The sequence below is a fragment of the Heterocephalus glaber genome, unplaced genomic scaffold, assembly GCF_053883595.1.
Source record: "Heterocephalus glaber isolate CG9 unplaced genomic scaffold, H.glaber_assembly_v1.0 deba00001532, whole genome shotgun sequence".
Taxonomy (NCBI): Eukaryota; Metazoa; Chordata; class Mammalia; order Rodentia; family Bathyergidae; genus Heterocephalus; species Heterocephalus glaber.
Window position 1 is genome coordinate 1106960 of NW_028258330.1, and position 17729 is coordinate 1124688.

The 17729-nt window shown below is 53.9% G+C and overlaps 1 protein-coding gene across 2 annotated transcripts; it reads left to right on the plus strand.

The window, feature by feature from the left end:
* The first annotated feature begins 1075 nt into the window (after positions 1-1075).
* Positions 1076-5132, plus strand: LOC101723151 (cystatin-C-like). Of its 2 annotated transcripts, none has more exons than XM_021252173.2 (4): positions 1076-1358; positions 2057-2320; positions 3847-3948; positions 4809-5132. In XM_021252173.2, the coding sequence occupies exons 2-4, from the start codon at positions 2138-2140 to the stop codon at positions 4890-4892; spliced, it is 369 nt and encodes a 122-aa protein (XP_021107832.1). In that variant the 5' UTR covers positions 1076-1358; positions 2057-2137; the 3' UTR covers positions 4893-5132. The 2 variants fall into 2 exon arrangements, with proteins under 2 accessions (XP_021107832.1, XP_004874843.1); XM_004874786.3 differs by having other exon boundaries at positions 1084-1358; positions 2078-2320.
* The last annotated feature ends 12597 nt before the right edge of the window (positions 5133-17729 follow it).

Consider the following 17729-nt stretch of genomic DNA (forward strand, 5'->3'; position numbering starts at 1 on the left):
GCTGCTGGCTGGACATTGCCCCGCCATTCCCAGTGAGGGCTTGCTGGTTTCCAGGCAAGAGTCCCGGGTGTTGGCAAAGCTGGCCACTTTCAACATAGAGTCACCGTCTCTGGGTCACTGTCAAGCAGAGAGGGAGGAATTGGAGAAGGAAGGGGCCAGCTGTCTGTCCAGAGCCCTGCACCCACTCCTCTCCCCAACCCTATTCCCACCGGGCCTGCTCCATCCTCAGGCAGATCTTTGGTGGTCAAGTGGATCCCAGCTGCCCAAATCCTCTCTGACTGGGGAGGAAGGGAACCAACAGTCAGGCTAAGGATGAACGTGAGGGGAGCTCAGAAAGGAAGCTGAGGAAAGGATCCAGACACAGGGGCTCACCTGGTGAGTCCATCCCTGGGAAGCTCAGTAACAGGAGCAGATCACAGCCCAGGACAGACCAGGACCCAGGGCAGAATGGCCATGAGCTGGGCCCACAGGGCACCGGGGAGCTGGCTGGGTGGTGACCGCTCTGGATCTTGATGCAAGGGTCGCTCTGGGCATAGTTTACTAAATCCCTCAGTCTGGACACAGAGTGACGTGTCGCTGTGTGCAACACCCATTCAAGGTGTCCTTCAGGTACAGAGGAGCAGAGCCCCAGTGTGGCTCCCTGCGAGGACAAGCAGGAGCAGCCCGTGTGCTCTGACATGCACCCCTCATCGGCCCCACCTACCTGGCAGGGTCTGTCCACCCCACCCTGGTCCCCACCCCAGTGTCCTGTTCCCACCATCCAGGCAGAGACAGTGGGTCTTTCCTTTCTCTGCCAGAGACCCCCTAACTTCTTACTCCTAGGACAAGGAGCCACTGCCCCAGGCCTGTCCCTTAGCTGTGACCTTTACTGGCTCTGCATCCTGGTCTATGCAGGAACTCGTGTCCTCCCAGGACCCAAGAGACCTCCAGCCTGTGTCCAGTGTCCCCGCTTCTGTCCCCACTCCTTCCATCTCCTGCCAGCAGTGCTCTCATGATTCCCTGATCTGAAGTGTTGGTCACTCCATCCCCAAATTCCCTCCATGAAGCTGGGGTTCAGTCACCACCACACAGGACCAAGGGGGTTAGAAATGGGGACAGTCTCCATGGACACCTGCCCTGCAGGTCACAATATCCACAGATTCCAAAGACCTAACACTCTCTCTCTTTCTCCCTCTCTCTCTCTCTCTCTCTCTCTCTCTCTCTCTCAGTACACTCAGTACAAAGTGCCTCATTAAGAATTGTCCTGTATCATGACATGACATTTCGTGTAAAGGTTAAATAGACAGATCATTAAAATGATCTCGCTAGTCCTTCTTACTTTTCCCAATATGTCTACTGGAACTTTAAAGCCACATATGGTCAGTGTCACAGCTCTGCAGGAGGTGCTGCCAGGTGTCCCCTCCAGGCTCGGGCACCTGTGCCCTGTCTCTGGCCTGACCACCTGGCTGGGAGTGGTTCTTGGGAGATCTGTTGATTGACTGATCATGAGTCCTTAAAGAGAACCCCTTGCCCTTTCCCAAGTAAAGGGGAACTGCAGAGAAGTTCCCCAGGACACGGCAGGGCCTGGGTCTTCCTGGAACCTCTGGAGTCACCTTCCTCCTCCCAGGGTTTCCTGGTTTCCTGACCTTGACCCAGGAGGCCCCTGACCTCAGAGCACCCTGGGAAGCCCGGTCTGCTCTTCCCCCTTCCCTGCAGATACAGAGTTCTGAGTTGCAGGGACTTTAGGGACCAGAAAGTTCTAGAGAACAGAGGGACCCAACCCTGGCAGAGCTCAGGAATGGGGACAGGTAAGGGATTAGGGGAGCAGGATTGGGGGCAGGGAATGAGAGGAGGGAGGCATGAGGGCAGAAGCCCCTAGCCTGCAGGAGAGAGGGACAGAGGAGAAGGAGCCAGAACTGGAGGGGACAGCAGAAGGGAGGGGCCGCCAGGAAAAAGAGGAGCTGGGCTAGGAATCTGGGGAGGGAGACAGCGGAGGGGCTGGAGCCTCAGAGGATGAAGCAGGGCCTCACCAGGCCAGCACTGTGGCCTCTGGATCACTGCCCTCTGTGACCTACAGCCCCGGCATCGTGTCCTGCAGACCTGGCCCTGACCCGGTGTGTCTCTGCTGCTCCTGGCTGCTGTGGTCTTAGACCTGGCCATGACGCCTGTGGCCTTTAAGTTCCCTCAGAAGAGGTCTCAGCTACTCGGTGGCCTGGAAGATGTGGACGTCGACAGAGACGATGTGCAGCAGGCGGCAGAGTTCGCCGTCCAAGAGTACAACAATGCAAACAGCGACCTGCACTTCAGCCGCTTGGTGCGGGTGGTGCATGCCAGTGAGCAGGTGCATGATCACTGGGGCTGAGGAAGGCTGCCCAGGAGGTGCTCTATTCCTGAAAACCCTGCTGCTGTCTTCCCTCTGTGCCCTGCTTTCTGTCCGCATCCTGAGTACACTGTGTGCTCTGCGGCCCTTGCCTGGTCAAGGGAGCCTCCACAGGAATGACATCGCCGAACCTCTCACCTCAGCCCTGTCCCTGGGATTTGTCTGTCCTTGTGTCCTTTATTAGACATGTCCCTGAATTGCCCCAGATGAAGCCTGGCCTGGACCCTGGTGGGCTCTGTGAGTGAAACATGTCCTTAGACCTGGTTCCAACCTCAGCTAGCCGAGGCACCATGCAGCAGGCCAGTGTCAGGGTCCCCCGGCTTACCACTGACCACCACTTTCTGAGCTGCGTTCCATGTAACCTGTGTACTAAGTGATCACACAGCAGGGACAGAGGCCCTATGCCTGTTCCCTCCTCTCCCAGCAGCCACTCCCCTGTCCTTTAGCTCCTGGCTCCGACAGAAACCTCAGAGCTGCAGAGCAAGTGCAGCAGGGGCAGAGGGCGTCCTGGGCCCTGCACCTGTCCTTCCTGTGGTCATCCTTGGCCACATGGGCCCTACTCCTGGCTCTCCATGGCATGAGGCGCTGTGTGTGGATGTGATGCTTCTCCTGGTCCAGTGGGATGCACCCTACAGTATACACTGCTTGCCTATGAGGACCTTCTCTCCACACCAAGGACCAGGCTGACCTCAGGAAGCCACTCACACTCAGATGCCCACAGAGCATCACCCAGTGAGACCGATGTCCACTGAGGACACTCCTATGTCCTGCAGCCTGTCTTGGCCTGCCAGGGTCAGGGTCAGACTGGCGGGTACACAGTATGTGTAGGAGGGGGGTTCCTGGCAAGGACGGATGGGGATGCAAGGGTGTCCCTAAGATGACACAAGCTGTGACTTAGCACCTGTCTCTCCTTGTGGCCATTCTATATGCCATGGCATAGTGAATCTCTAAGAACCCCAAGGCAGTGCAGGGCATCTCTCATGTAAACTTGAACCTTCCCTGTGGGCATTGGGGTGCCCCCTACTGCTGAACCAGGGAAGAGGAATCAGATGAGTAGGGGACCAGGTCTCAGCTGTGTTGAGTCCTCAGGTCACAGCTCTCCTGAAACAGTGTCCAGTGCATCCTGTATGGGTACAGAGCCTGCTGGGGCTGGACTTGCGCTGCATCCTGGACAGGAAGTGTTCAGAAAACATCCCGGCTTCTCCCCAAATAGAACACCCACCCCAGGGTCTGGATCAGAGTATTCAAATGGGACTCCCACCTGCTTGGGCTCTTACTCTGGTGCAGGAGACTCCTCTTTGTACCTCCTTGGAAGGAAGGAAGTTGAACACAGGGCTCGGGACAGTCCTGCGGGAAGATCTGGTGCAGTGAGGGCCGGGGACAGGATCGGTCTGAGCCCTGCCAAGCACAGTGAACACAACGCAGCAAGTAACTGCGGCAGGTGAGGTTGACACAGCGCTGAGGGAGTCCTGCTCTTTCCACCCTAGGTCGTGGCTGGCCTTAACTACTACTTGGATGTGGAGATCGCCAGAACCACATGTGTCAAGTCCCAGTCCGAACAGGCTGACTGTGCCTTCAGTGAGAACCCGGTATGAGCTTGAAGTGTGCAGGGGCAACACAGGCAGCAGGGAAGTGTGTGTGTGTGTGTGTGTGTGTGTATCAGATGACCTGTACATGAGTGTGGGACATGTGGAAAGCTGCATGTGTGCACACGTGTATGGCATAGGGGAGATGAATGTGTGTGTGTGTGTGTGTGTGTGTGTAGTGCGGTGGTCCAGGTGTAGATACCCTAGGAAATGGGGTGCATGTGAGTGTATGTACAGGCACATCTGTGCATATGTGGCACAGTAGGGGATGTGCACAGGGTGGATGTGGGGGCTGAGTGAGACCCTGGGAAGTGGAATGCTGGGAGGCCACCCCTGCCTTTGGGGTGGGTGCTCCTGCTGGGCTGGAGGGGGCAGCAATAGGACTGGTGAGGAGGGAGAGAGCTCTGCTGAGTTCCAGCTTCATCCCTTCCCAGAGCCCCACTGAGCAGGTCAGGCCTGAGAGGGCTGGGACCCCTGTCCTCAGCCTCCAGTCTCTCTTGACGCTTGGGTCCCTGAAGGCCACGGCTCTGGGTACTGAGTCCTTCACCCTGACCACCTCACCTGTCTCACTCAGGGTCCTGAGGCCTGGCTCTCCCCTGGGTGCCCTCTCAGTGCTGCCCCGGGGAGAGGTGGAAGAGCTGGGGGGATGAGCTCCTGCCCAGCCCATGTCTTAGTCTCCTGGCTCTGAATGGCTGCTCCCTGGGGGATTTGGTAGGGGATGAGGACCTGGGAAACCTGAGCTGGGGACAGGACCATGTGGGGACTTCCTCTCCATCATTCTTCCCACCTGTGACGTCTCCTGGCTGGACCTCCTCCCTTTCTCCTGAAGCCCTACGCACTGTCCCGCTCTCTTCCTTTTACAGATGCAGCACTGCTCTTTTGTGGCCTACTCCATGCCCTGGGAAAATTACATGGCCCTGACGAGTTCCAGCTGTCGCAGTGCCTGAGGCTCTGTTTTGGCCGGGCCACAATGACCACGCCTTACCCATATCCCATGCAGTGTCCCTTGCAATGGAGCCTGGCCCTGGGGGGAGGCTTCTTGGTGCCCCAGCACCAGGGTCCAGAGCAGCAGACTTCTGTGGACAGTAGCTCCCATGTGCTGTCCCCTCTTCCTTTCTCCTGTGCTTCTCAACCACACTTGTGTGGGGCGAACGTGGCTGTCCTTGCCTTGCTCAATAAAAACCTGCACCATCTCCCTCTGTGTGGTACGGTTTTGGGGTGGAGGGGAAGGGTTGTGGGAGCTGTTCCCACAGGTCTGTGCAGCCTGACTGTCACACGGGTCCTCCTCGGCACCGTCACACACCCCTGAGGTAGGGCTGAGTCATGGTCATTGAAGCCCTGCACTTTATCACCATCACTCTTCTCCTGTGGGGTCTGCTCTCCTGCACACTCACTCCACCTGTCCTCCGGGACCTGGCTCTGCCCTGGGGACTGGCCTTGGAGAAGGTGACCTGGTCAGCCAGTCAGGGTGCCCACTCCACCCCAGCCTCACTGACCACATGAACAGAGCCCATGGCCCTGGTCTTGCCTCAAGGATCCTGTGGCTCATGGTGGGGATTTATTTAACTGCAGGCTGAGAGTCCCTTAGGCAAAGTGCTTGGGACCAGAGTGCTTCAGGGCTGAAAGATCTGTAGGATTGTGGGAAATCTTCACAAGTCTGGTAAGATTTCCTGGGGTTGGGATCCACATTTGAGCCTCTTGTACACGCAGGCTGAAGCTAATCAGTACAGAATTATTTATTACAGGAAGAAAGATTTAATTGGAAGTTCAGAGCAAGAACAGGAAAGGATCCAGCTTATATATGGCTGGAGGAATCAGTCTCATAAGACTGGCCCATGGCAGAGACTGGAGGCCAGCATTCAAGGATTATTTGGTGGGCTGTGGTCTGGGTGATCAATGTCTCATCATCTCAGTCTTAGTTTTGGGATCTTGATTGGTGAAGAAGAGAGCTCTGAATCTGTGGGGGTCGTCTGCAGGGCCACCTCCCCCTCCTCACCTTCCCTGAAGAGAAAATGCATGGCCGCTTCTTGGGGATCAACAGGATGAGGGCATGAGGACCTGGGATCCCTGAGCTGGGAGACAGTGTCATTCGGGGACTTCCTTTCCATCACTTCTCCTCCCTCTGTCCTCTCATAGCCAGGTGTCTTCCCTTTCTCCTGAAACTACACTCACTGTCCCTCTCTCTTCCTTTTGCAGATGCAGTTCTGCTTCTTAGAGATCTACAGCTTGCCCTGGGGGAATACACCTATCTGACTGGTTCCAGCAGTCTCAGTGTCTGAGGTTGTGCTTCAGGCCAGGCAGTGTTCACAGTCCCTTACCCCACCTCTTCCTTGCAATGTCCCCACACCTATCACAGGTTCCAGCCCTGGCATAGTTGGCTTGGTGCCACAGCACCCAGGGACCAAGACAGCAGGCTCCCCTGGGCAGCTTGGACACCCATGTTCTCTCTCTGATTCCTTTCTCCTTGCTCTTAACCACACCTGTGTGTGGCCCCCATGGCCAGCCCTGCCTTGCTCAGTAAAAACCTGCACCAGCTCTTTCTGGGTCCTGTCACCTGGGAAGCAAGGGAAAGGTTGGGAGCAGATGGGAGCTGGACCCACTCAGCCACACATGTAGGTCAGGGCCAGGGCAACCTCTTCAGAACCCCTGGATCTTGGAGAGATGAAGAGCAGATGGCTGGGGACCCACACACCCAGCACTGTGGCTCCTGGATGCAAACAGGACAGAAGAGGCCCAGGCTGCTGGCCTTGGAACAGAATCAGGCTGTGCACAGGGGTGGACACTGGGCATGGCTTAGTGGGCTCACCAGTGGGTGCAGAGGTGTTGCCTGCAGGGCCACCTCCCCCTGCTTACCTTCCCTGAAGACAAAATGAACAGAGGTTCCCATCCACTTCTATCCGGCAGGAACCAGTCCCCACCATGAGACAGACAGAAAGAGCATCTGTGTGTGGAGCTGGTGGAGAAAGCACCAGCCAGAATGCAGACAGAGACCCTGGGTCACAGGGCAGGCAGCACCTCTACACCTGGGCAGGTGCATCCAGGCTCCCACCCACGGGCACCTGGCACTGTCTCTGTGTGTGAAGGTCAACCACCACCACCCAGGGGCACAGAGTTTAGAACAGAAATTGGCTGCCCTGCACTGGGCTTGCTTCTCATTACAGGAGGAGGTTGAGTTAGTAAGGTCTCTTGATGGGACCATGGCTGCACAGAACTGGGACACTGAGTCCTAAGCTCTGTGCTCTGTGACCCTTTTCTCCCCACCCTTCCCAATGCTCAGGGCAGAGGAGAGAAACATACTGGCTGCTCACATCCAGGTCTCAATGCCATCCACAGTTGGAGCACTGGGAAGCGCTGATGGTCACTGCCAGGGATGAGGAAGATCAGTGACAAAGGCCAGTGCTCTACAGGCTTCGGGGTGCAAAGGAAGAGCCCGCAGGGAGGTGGAGCCCCTCCAAGGCTCCCACATCGTCTCTTCCCTGCCTTCAGCCTTCTCAGCCTGGAGTTAGCAACACCAGTCCCTGGCAAGCGAAAGAATAGCACTCAGTGTCTCAACTCTCAGGTTGAGCCCTGAGAGCATTTAGACCACTCTCCAAGGATGGGACTCCACATCCAGGTGGTTTACACATGGCCCTGAAGTTCTCCAGTCCTCTCTGCATTGGGATGAGGCCGTGTACCTTCCTCCTGACTTAGGGGGTCTGTGATGAGGTAACCACAGGTTGCCATGGAGGCCACAAGAAATGGCTCATCTCCTGGGTACTTATCACACATGCGTACGAGGACACCAAGAACGGACCCATTATGAAGCACGTGGACTCGGGTCAGAGGGCACTTCAAACCCAGGCTCTCCTGGATGTCCCCCTGAAACTAGGGTGCAAGAATGGCCCAGGATGGGCTGCGTCCTGCACTGACCACCCTGACCAGCAGGGGGCAACACATACCCGCTCAAGAGCTGCAGGTCTGGGCTCTAGTGCAGCCCCCTGTGCGGGTGGACTGGCTCCTGGAGGGATCAGCTCTGCGTGCAGGAGGAGCTGTGCACCTTGATCACGCTGGGCTTCATACCTGCTGCTGGAAACCCCTCTGCTTGGCCCTGTCCTGCAGCTCTGGGGCCCAGGAAACACCCAGCATCACTGAGAGAACCAAACACCAGCAGAGGGCAGCAGCCTCCTGTACTACAGCTCCTCCCCTGCTCTTCCAAGACAGGGATGCTGGGAGCTGCACCTGCCAGGAGGAACAGCGGGGCCTGGAGGGGACCCACGGGGAAGACAGGGACCTTCTCGAAGCAGGTGACAGTGGATATGCTCTGCCTCACAGGTGCACGTGCTGGAAGTCTGGTCCTGTGTGACAGTGCTGAGAGGTGGTGATCCTGAAGAGGAGGGCCCCAGTGGATCTCAGGACCTGGGCAGCACCAGGAAGGATCAGTGCTAGGTGGTGAGTGGGTGCGGCCAAGTGGAGTGAGTTTGTCCCTGCAGGGTCTGTGTCCCCACAAAGCCAGGCCACCCCTTGCCCGGCCCCTTCTGCAGGCATGCATTTCCTTTTTGAGTCTCTGCTTTGTTGTATTGTGGCCAAGAGGGTCTTGCCAGGACACTGGAGTCATGATATTGGGACTGTCCAGCCACTAGATAAACGTTTTTTCTCTGTACAGTACTCAGAAGCAGGTGTTTTTTTATAGCAACTCAAAATAACCAAGACAGAATGAAAGGAAACATGGATGGATAGATAGATAGATCGATAATAGATAGATGTTGATAAATGATGCCAGGTGCTGTCCTAAACACTTCCCAAGTACTATCTCTTTTAACTTTCCAACAAGGCCGTAACCAATGGAGTATTAGCAGGTGTGATGTAACCAGGACTTGAAAAGCGTTGGTGAGCTAGGAGGTATGGCTCACTGGAAAAGTATGTGCTTAGCATTCTTGAAGCCTTTGCTCAAATCCCAGCACCAAACCCCAAAAGTCAATGCAATCTAGCTGGCCCTTCTGCTTTTGCCATGAGAGGACATGGAGAATCTAGGCCACCAGATCCCTGTAGGACAAAGTACAGGTGGAGTAGAGCTGGACCAGGATCTCACCCTTGACCTGAAGGTGTGAGCACTGTACACATGAGAGTTGTGAGCCATGAGCTGCAGTAGCAACTCACTGGTGCAGGATGTCATGGCTACTCCTGTTTGGCTCATGGGAAGCTGATATTGTGATATTGAATCAGTGTCTAGTAGCCACACCTATGTCTGTGATGGGAACTATAGGTCATGGCAGTGTCATTCACTAAGATGGGGACATTGGCTGAGGGGCAGGTCTGTGAGTAAAGGAGGAAATAGTTTCTTCACTTATTCTTGACACTTGTTTTCTTAATACCTTGGAATAAATGACAAGGCCCGTGTTCCTCTTACTTTTGGCTGTGCCTGGTGATTGAAGACATGGGGAGGCTTGTTTCTATGGTGAGCACTGCCTCTGCCCCTCCATGGGTATGGGGGATGCGGTGTGCCACATCCTCAGCCCATGATGTTTACAGTGGTGTCCAGGACCAAGCTGCCAAGAAGGGAGCTGATGACTTGCTGACCAGAGTTCCTGGGAGACATCGCAAGGGGAAAGGCTAGTGGGGAGGGATGCAGCTCAGCAACAGGGTCAGGTGAGTCTTTGAGCTCAGGGGCTCAGTGTTCCACGAGTCCAGGCAGCCGGCCAGGCCTAGGGCCACCTAGGAGACAGAGCCCCTCTCCCAGGCTCCCGCCAAAGGAGCCCTGAGGCCATGCCTCAGAGATTCAGGTGGCACTGGGAACAGGGATGGCTGCCCAGGAAGGCTCTGTGAGGTGCAGTCGCTGTCTCCCCTCTTGGAGGTGCCCTTGGATACAGGGTGGAGCTGGCTGTAGCCAGGAAGCTGAGGGGGGAGCCCAAGTGTCCAAGCTTCAGTGCTGCCACAGAGACCCAGGAAAGGCCAAAGAGAAATTGATGTGAATGTGGCACTGAGCTACATCTTGAAGAAAATGAAATTGACAGCTGTATCAGTGGTGGCCTGCATGTCACCTGCCTGCACTGTCATAGACGCAGGGTCAAAGGTGCAGAACACCTTGGCCTTTCTCGACAGGCTCTTCACTTTGTCACCTTGGCTCCAGAGATGACTGTTGCAAAATCCCCTGTTCCCACACACCAAGCACAAGCTGAGTCAGAATCTGCAGTGCAGAAGGAGCTGCAGTTTCCTTTCCTCATGGTAATCCCTGTTCCTGTCAGTGCGGCTGAGCTGACTCTGCCCCAGTGCCACCAGCACCCAGCCCAGGAACACTCTGCTGTCACTTATAGGTGGGAATTTCCTTCTCCTCTGAGGATCCAGGAGGGTAAGAGAAGGGGAAGAAGGTAAGTGCAGAGAATGAAATCCAAAAAAAGTTTACAGTCACCACAAGCAAGACAAACTCCACAATGAGGCTCTGCTGAGGGGCACATAAAGTCCCCTCTAAACCACAGGTGTGTGAGCCAAATCAAAAGCAACATGCACTGCAGTGATACTGCAAACAGGGAACGTGCCTGCTTGGCCCAACCAGACCCTCTCCGGTCCCAGTGTCCAGAGTCACCAGACTCCGCCCAGCGATGCCAGCTTTGGGGACAGATGTGCAAAAGACTGAGCCACACAGGAGGCCTGGGCTGTGGAATTTGGAGGCTGGGTTTGTCTATCCTTGCTTTCTCGGGCGCTGTGACTCTAACTCCTCAAGGCCTGACAGCACCAAGGATCTCATCTCACGTGGGCTTCACACTGGTTCTCAGTAAGCCAGGCATCAGGAGCCCTGGATTGTGGACTAGAGCCAGCCAGTCCAGGTAGTTTCACTCCTGTGGTCTGCACAGCCTGGCCAGGTTCTGCTCCTTCCCTCAAAGCCAGCTTGCTGGGGCCCCTAAGGCTGAGCGATAGTGGCAACAGTGCCCAGCCTTGGATACAGATTTCCACACAGACCATGTGTAGGAGGCCACACAGCACACTGTCAGGTACAAAAAGCCTAAAACCAAGACCAGACCAGGCCACAACAAGCCTTTATTGCAGGGATGATCTGCCAGGCTGTCTCTGAACAAAGGAGAGACAAAAGCAATATGGCTGGGGCAGGGAGCGCTTCTTATAGAAGCTGGGGTGGGGTTAAGTGAGGTAGTGGCTGGGGACTGGAGGAGCCTGTGATGTCACTAGCTGTTAGGAGGAGAGCAAGTATTAGGTTACTCTTTTGGGAAGAATAGGGGCATGCTGGGAAGAAGAAGAAGGTAGCTATTATATACAGCAGCCGCCCTAAATCAGAGGGAAATCTATCACACATCATGCCAGGGAATGCCCAGCCACCCCTCTGTGAGAGCATGTGTGTGTGCGTGAGTACGTGTGCATGTGCGTGTGCGTGTGTGTGTGTTCCAGTGGGCCAGCTGCGGCTCTTCTACCTGTAAGGTGGGATACCTTCCGGTGAACTACCCTGTGTCTTTGTGCCACTGGGTCTCAATTCAAATTCCAGAGCTGACATCTAATTGGTTCATCCAAAGATGAGCATCTGTGTGGCAGAGGCAGGAAGAGAAGGCATCTGCTCGGCTTCTAGTTGGGATGGAGCTCCAACCTCTTCCACAGCACACAAAGAGCAGGCCCTGGGGATGTGCCCTGCCCTGGGTTCAATCCCCAGCCCCAGCATGACCAAAACCATAAACAAAGTGGAGAGAGAATTTCTCAAGGGGATGATGGTTCAGATAATAGATAACACCCTAAAATTGATCTTTAAAGCTACCAATCTCCAGGACAGAAACTCCCAAAGAAACACTCAATTTGGCTAAGGACCTGAGAAATTAAGGTTAATTAAAGAGCACAAGTCAATGAAATGTTCACTGAGCTCCTCTGATTGGTTTTGCTGGTCTATTCCATGAGATAACCAGGACCGCAGCATTCAGAATAACCGGTCTTCCTAGTTATTTGTCAGACCCATGTAATGCATTCCTTTGCACTGTATGTGAAAGCGCACACATCTCACACAGTGGAGAGTCGCATAGGTTCCCCTCCTGCTTGCTAAGGCACAGCCAGGATACACAGATGTCCTTGCAAGTTTAAACCCAGCAACCAACTCCAGCCACAGGCCCAGCTGCCCTCCCTGCCTGCAGCAGGGAATGAGGCAGAGACTAGTGATCGTCCTTCAGTGGGAGCTATGAGAGGACCCCACATGGAGGCCAAGAGAACCCAGTTCATGGCCCAGCATCTGCTGTCTGCATCGCCAACCCCAGAGTGGTCAGGGGACAGCAGCACGAGCATCGCGCAGCTCTGGTCTGCTTCTGCTATCACTAAGTTCCATGTGTCCAGGGTGTGGATGGCCTTTGTGTTGTGAAGTCCTGTCCCCTCACCTCAAAATGGCCCAGCTCAGGTCACCAGTGAGACTGTGTTCGGGGTTCCTGGGGACCTTTCTAGAGCCATGGCACTGTCCTCAACTCTCTTCTGCCCCTCCCCCAACAACAGAAGCAGAGTGTCCTCACCCCTGCCCAGGATGGGCTCTTGGCCCCTGCAGGCTGTACTTTTCTGGTAAATTTTGAGTTGTGTGCATACCCAGCCCAGGAGAGTGGAAGCACACACGCTCTTCTGGCTTCAGTTGTTTGAAGAACCTCCAGGCTGCTGTCCGTAATGACCATGCTAACCCACAAGCAGTGATCAAGAGCTCCCCTTGCTCACCAGCCTTGACAGCATGGCTTATTTTCTGACTTTGTGATGACAGGCACTCTCTCCGGGTGAGACAATCGCTCCCGTTTCCCCAGTGATCAGTGAGGTTGAGTATTTTCCAAGCACTTCTCACCCTTCAGTGTATCAGAGACACTGTACCCCCGAGGTCACAGGAACACTGTCACAGCAGCCAAGACCAGGGCTGCACCCAAGTGACCACTGATGAGTGAAAGGGTAAAGGAAACACCGTCTATGTGCACAACCGAATAGTATTCATCTTTAAAATATTCACCATAAAAGGAACACAACACTGACATTTGTGGCAACATGGAAGGAACTGTGGACGTGAAGTGAAATAAGCCACAGAGAAAGACAAATAGCACACATTTCCAATCCTGTGCAAGGCTACAGAGTTGGTCTCAGAGATGTGGAGAGGAGAGGCATGGTCACAGGGGGCTGGGAGTTGTGGGTGTGCTGTGGATAGAGGGAGGTGGGAAGTGGGACCAGCATCAGCTGGGCAGGAGGAAGAGGCTCTGTCCTCTGTGGCCCAATAGGGCTGTAAAACGCTATTTCCACTTACCCTGTGTTTTATGGAGAACTACAGGAGAGGAGGCCAAAGGCTCCGACTCAAGAAAAGCGAGCAGCGTTTAAGGAGACGCCAATGCTGATCACCGGACTCGATCACTGCTGCCACATACGATATGCACACTCATCACACTGCACCAGTACACATTGCCAGGTGTCAATTGAAAACTTCTGAAACAATTATTAATTCCAAATTTCAGGCCTCACCCATTGTTGAGAGCCATTCTACATAATTTTGGGGGGAAATCGTTCCATAATTAAATTATGATTAGGACTGTGTTAGGCCCAATGTCACCCTGCCTGGAGCCAGCTAAGGCATGTGGAAATGTAAGTCCATTTTGCCTCTGGTCACAAGTTGAGGCCTCAGTGGTCCCATGATACTGTGATGCTCAAGGGCAAGGGAATGTCAGCTGAAGATATCTTGGCTCTTTGAGAGCCCAGTAGTAATAAAAAAAAAGAAAGGTTTCACCCGGGGGAAGGACAGATTCCTTGTTAGCCTATCTCGTCCCACCTACTATTGTTGACAGCCCTCCCAAGCAAGACCCCTGCCCAAGCAGACCCGCTACCCACATCCACAGGAGCACAGAGATAACAAGAAGCCGTCAGCCGCCCTGCTGCTCTCCCACCACCCTGTTTATCAGCCAGCCCCAGGCCCATCACCCATGGGACTCTAAAATTTTCCACCTTCTTGACCAGTTCCCCTCTTATCTAAAATGCCCTATAGTAACCACAAACACCCTCCTCTCAGTGCCAATGGCCTTCTCGACCTTGGCCCATCTGCACCTAGATGCAATAAACTCATCACATGTTGCTTAGACTTTGCTTGACTCAGTGGTCTCAATTGTGCCTCGGTCTGACCTTACAATTGTAAGAATGCTTTCCCCAGCTCACTGTCCTCATCAACATAAGACTCTCATCCACGTAAGATCCTCATCAACATAGGGTTACTGCCGCCCTCAGAGTCCCTCCATACTCTCTCTGATTATTGTGTGCACCTAATAGTGGCAAGCTCAGAGTGTCTGTGTCTTTGCCCTCTCTCAGGCACTGGCCTCCCAGCCCCCCATGTATTATGAAGTTATGTATCTATTCTTTCTTTCTTTAGCCCTTGCTGCCTTTCTTTCTAGGCAGATCAGAGGATTGATCAGCCTCTGAGGATTGATCGGCCTGATAACCAATGGCTTCCCCTGCCCCTCCACCCCTTGGAAAGCTCAAGAGGGAGCCAGGCCCAGCCCAGTCCTGGACGTGCTCAGGACCAGCAGCAGAACTGAAAGATGGAAGTAGAGCTGGGTGACAGGAGGAAGCGAGAAAGGGTGACAGGATTGTCTCCGTGCAGACGGAAGTGGGTTCCTGCTCCCCGGGGGAGGCCAAACCTGAGAGGAACTCCACGATGAACCTGGGGGTGGAGCCAGAGGCCCAAAGCTGTGTCTCCTGCCATCTCACACACCAGCTGCAGTGTAGCCATGATCAGCCAGTTCCTAGGTCATGTCCACACTGCAGCCTCTGCTGCCCAGGGAGGCAGTGTGTCCAGCTAAGACCTGCCTGAGGCCACCAGAAGAGGGGTGAACATGGCTCACTTCCTCTTCCTGCCCAGGCCAGCGTGAGGTTGGCGGTTCCTGCCCAGCTTGGTCTCCAAAAACACGATGTGGGGCTGCGTCTCCCAGTGGATAGAGGATCGAAGCGGAAGTTTGCAGAACAGCAGCCCCTGGCCTGCCCAGGCTCTCCTGGCCCAATCTCTTCCTTTCCAGCCTGGCCTTCTCCAAACCAGCCACCCAGCCCTGAGTTGACCCCATCTTCCACCACCCTCACAGCCTTGGGTAGCAGGGAATCCCATCCCCCATCACTGTGCTGTTGGAGAGGGTCACAGGACCACAGCCTGTCCTCCTCACCCCATGTGCCCTGACCTCTACTCAGTCAACTATTTGTCCCAGCAACCAGAGGCAGAGATGGAGATTTCTGACTCAAGAATTGAAAGCGACATCTGCCGAGCAACCTCTTCTAAACAGAGACAAGTTGCAAAACAATAACAAAGACCAGACCAAAACAATAACACCCTCAGTGGTGGACATCTCTGCACCAGCTAGTCCCCATCACCACCAGAGGTGGCTCTGAGAAGCTAACAAAGCCAGGGCTTGTGAGTCATGCCCCGGGGGATTTTCACTTTTCTCCTGAAAGCTAAAGGTGGCAAGAGGTGGTGTCGTGGTGTGGGAGAACCCAGAGCAACCACCCTGTTCTCAAACTGCCCCGTGGTAAAAGTCACTCAGGCTCCTGGTGGCCTGGGATCTGCATGGTGCCCTACCTGCTCTAGAAGCACCTCCCTCACTGGCCCAGCTTCTCACTTCCTGATGCTTGAGGGCCAACAGGGATCTCAGGGCCCCTGGAACAGGGATTAAAAGGCACAAAGCCTGCTCCATCCCTGATGGCCAAAGCCCTGGCACCGTGCTGACAGAGATCTGTCCCTGGCTTGGACAGCCTTGCTCTAACCTTAGGGTGCTGGCCTATAGCATCTCCAAGAAGTAACAGCAGAAATGGTGACACCTAGGGGCCGGGGATTTAGCTCAGTGGTTTTGCCGCCTGCTGCGCAAGTGCAAGGACCCCCATTCGATCCCCAGTACCAAAAAAAAAAAAGAGAAAGAAATGGTGACACCTGCCCTTGAGCAGAGCCCAGAGTGGTCAGCTTACCCTGAGGAAATCCCAGCCTGGGGATGGCTTTGTGACACCTCCTCCCAGGTCCTGGCTCCTGAGGGGAGGAAAAGGACCCTGGGCCTGGTATGGAGAGTTGGGGACTGTTCCTGCAGGGTATGCAGACCACACAGAGAGGGGACAGGGCAGCAGGGGATGGCAGCTGACAGGCCAGGAGGAGTTCAGGTCCCCTGCCCTTTGGGTATGATCTTCACAGTGTGACCTGACAATGCAGGGATGGCAGGCTGGGGCCTGAGCCTAGGTGAGTGGCCCAGGGGAACATTGGGCCTCCCCTGGGATCTCTCCGGAATTGTTCCTGACTCTTCAGGGCTGAGCTGCCCAGGCACAGCCCTGCTTAAATGAAGTTTCTAGTAAGTCACACAAGTAGGTTTCAAGTTTTAAACTTAAACTATGTTAGGACCCATTTCCAGACACCCATGGACATAGTGAAGGTTTTGGTGGTAAAAATCAAAAGACAGAATTTGCTGGAGACCTTGGGTCTTAATGATATAGGGAGAATAAATGTAACTCTCAGTCTACCAGATATCCGAAATTCAAGTTTGAGTTCTGTAAAATCAAAGAATGAATTTTAGGAACAACAGAGGTTAAGAGTTGGAAAAATTTATTGAAAGATAGCTTCTGTCAGAGAGACAGAAAGTGGGTTGCCCACCCACCCTGCTTCTCAAAGGTGTTTTATGTGACAAAGCCAGGAGGTGAGGCAGGATCAAAGTGAGACAAAACTATAGTCAACTGGTAAGTGTCGGGTAAAAGAGCTGAAAACCAAGACCAGACCAGGACGCAACAAGCCTTTATCGTAGGGAAGATCTGCCGAGCTGTCTCTGAACAAAGGAGAGACAAAAAGCAATATGGCCAGGACAGCAGTGCTTTTTATAGGAGCTGGGGTGGGGTTGAGTGAGGTAGTGGCTAGGGACTGGAGGAGCCAGTGACGTCACTAGTTGCTAAGAGAAGAGCAAGTATTAGGTTACTCTTTTGGCGGGAATAGGGGCATGTCGGACAGAAGAAGGTAGCTATTATATATAGCAGCCACCCTAAATCGGAGGGAAATCTATCAGTAAGATTACAAGTACAGTCGCTTAGGTAATATTGATCCAATGAGAAATCACAAGTTGGACATGAGGTGGGCCAAAACTATGATCAACAAATAAGATTACAACAAGTATAGTCTCTTAGGTAATACTGATTAAATAGGGATCAAATAGGGAAGCAAGTCAGTAGCAAGGTATGTACAAGGAAGACCAAGGATTTTCAGTAAGGGGTGGGTCAGGGTTCTTTCCTGGAAGGGATGGGTTAAGGTCTTGGCCCCCCACCCAGGTTATAGATACCTATTTAGAATATCAATCACCACTATTCATCTCTAGGGGAAGCAAGCAGGTATGGTAGTTTCTTTTCTTTTACAGTGCTGGCCTTCAGTGAATGTATCTTGATTGTCCTCCATATTGGCTCCTCAATTGTCCTCCAGGTAGGCTCCTCGAGGGCCAGCCCTGCTAACTGCCTATAAGATATCTAATTAGCTTACTTATCTGCAATATTGAAATGGCTTCCTGACAAATCCCCAAGGGCCAAGAGGGAACTGCCACGGATTTTGGATGATGGGACATCCTCACCATCTCCCTAATGTCCTGTGTTCTGGGGCTCTGAACTTTGCCCTTCAGGTGGCCCTGCCTGACAGCTGCCACAACAGGCTCTTGTGCCAGGAGCTGCATTTGAAGCCCATGAGACCACCATGTCATAATAGTAATATAGGGCACCAAGTAATCCAAGTAAGCAAGATAATCCAAAGAAGGGAAATATTATAACTACCAACCTGCTAGGTATCCAAAACACCAAGTTCATGTGTCCTGAAATCAAAGAAT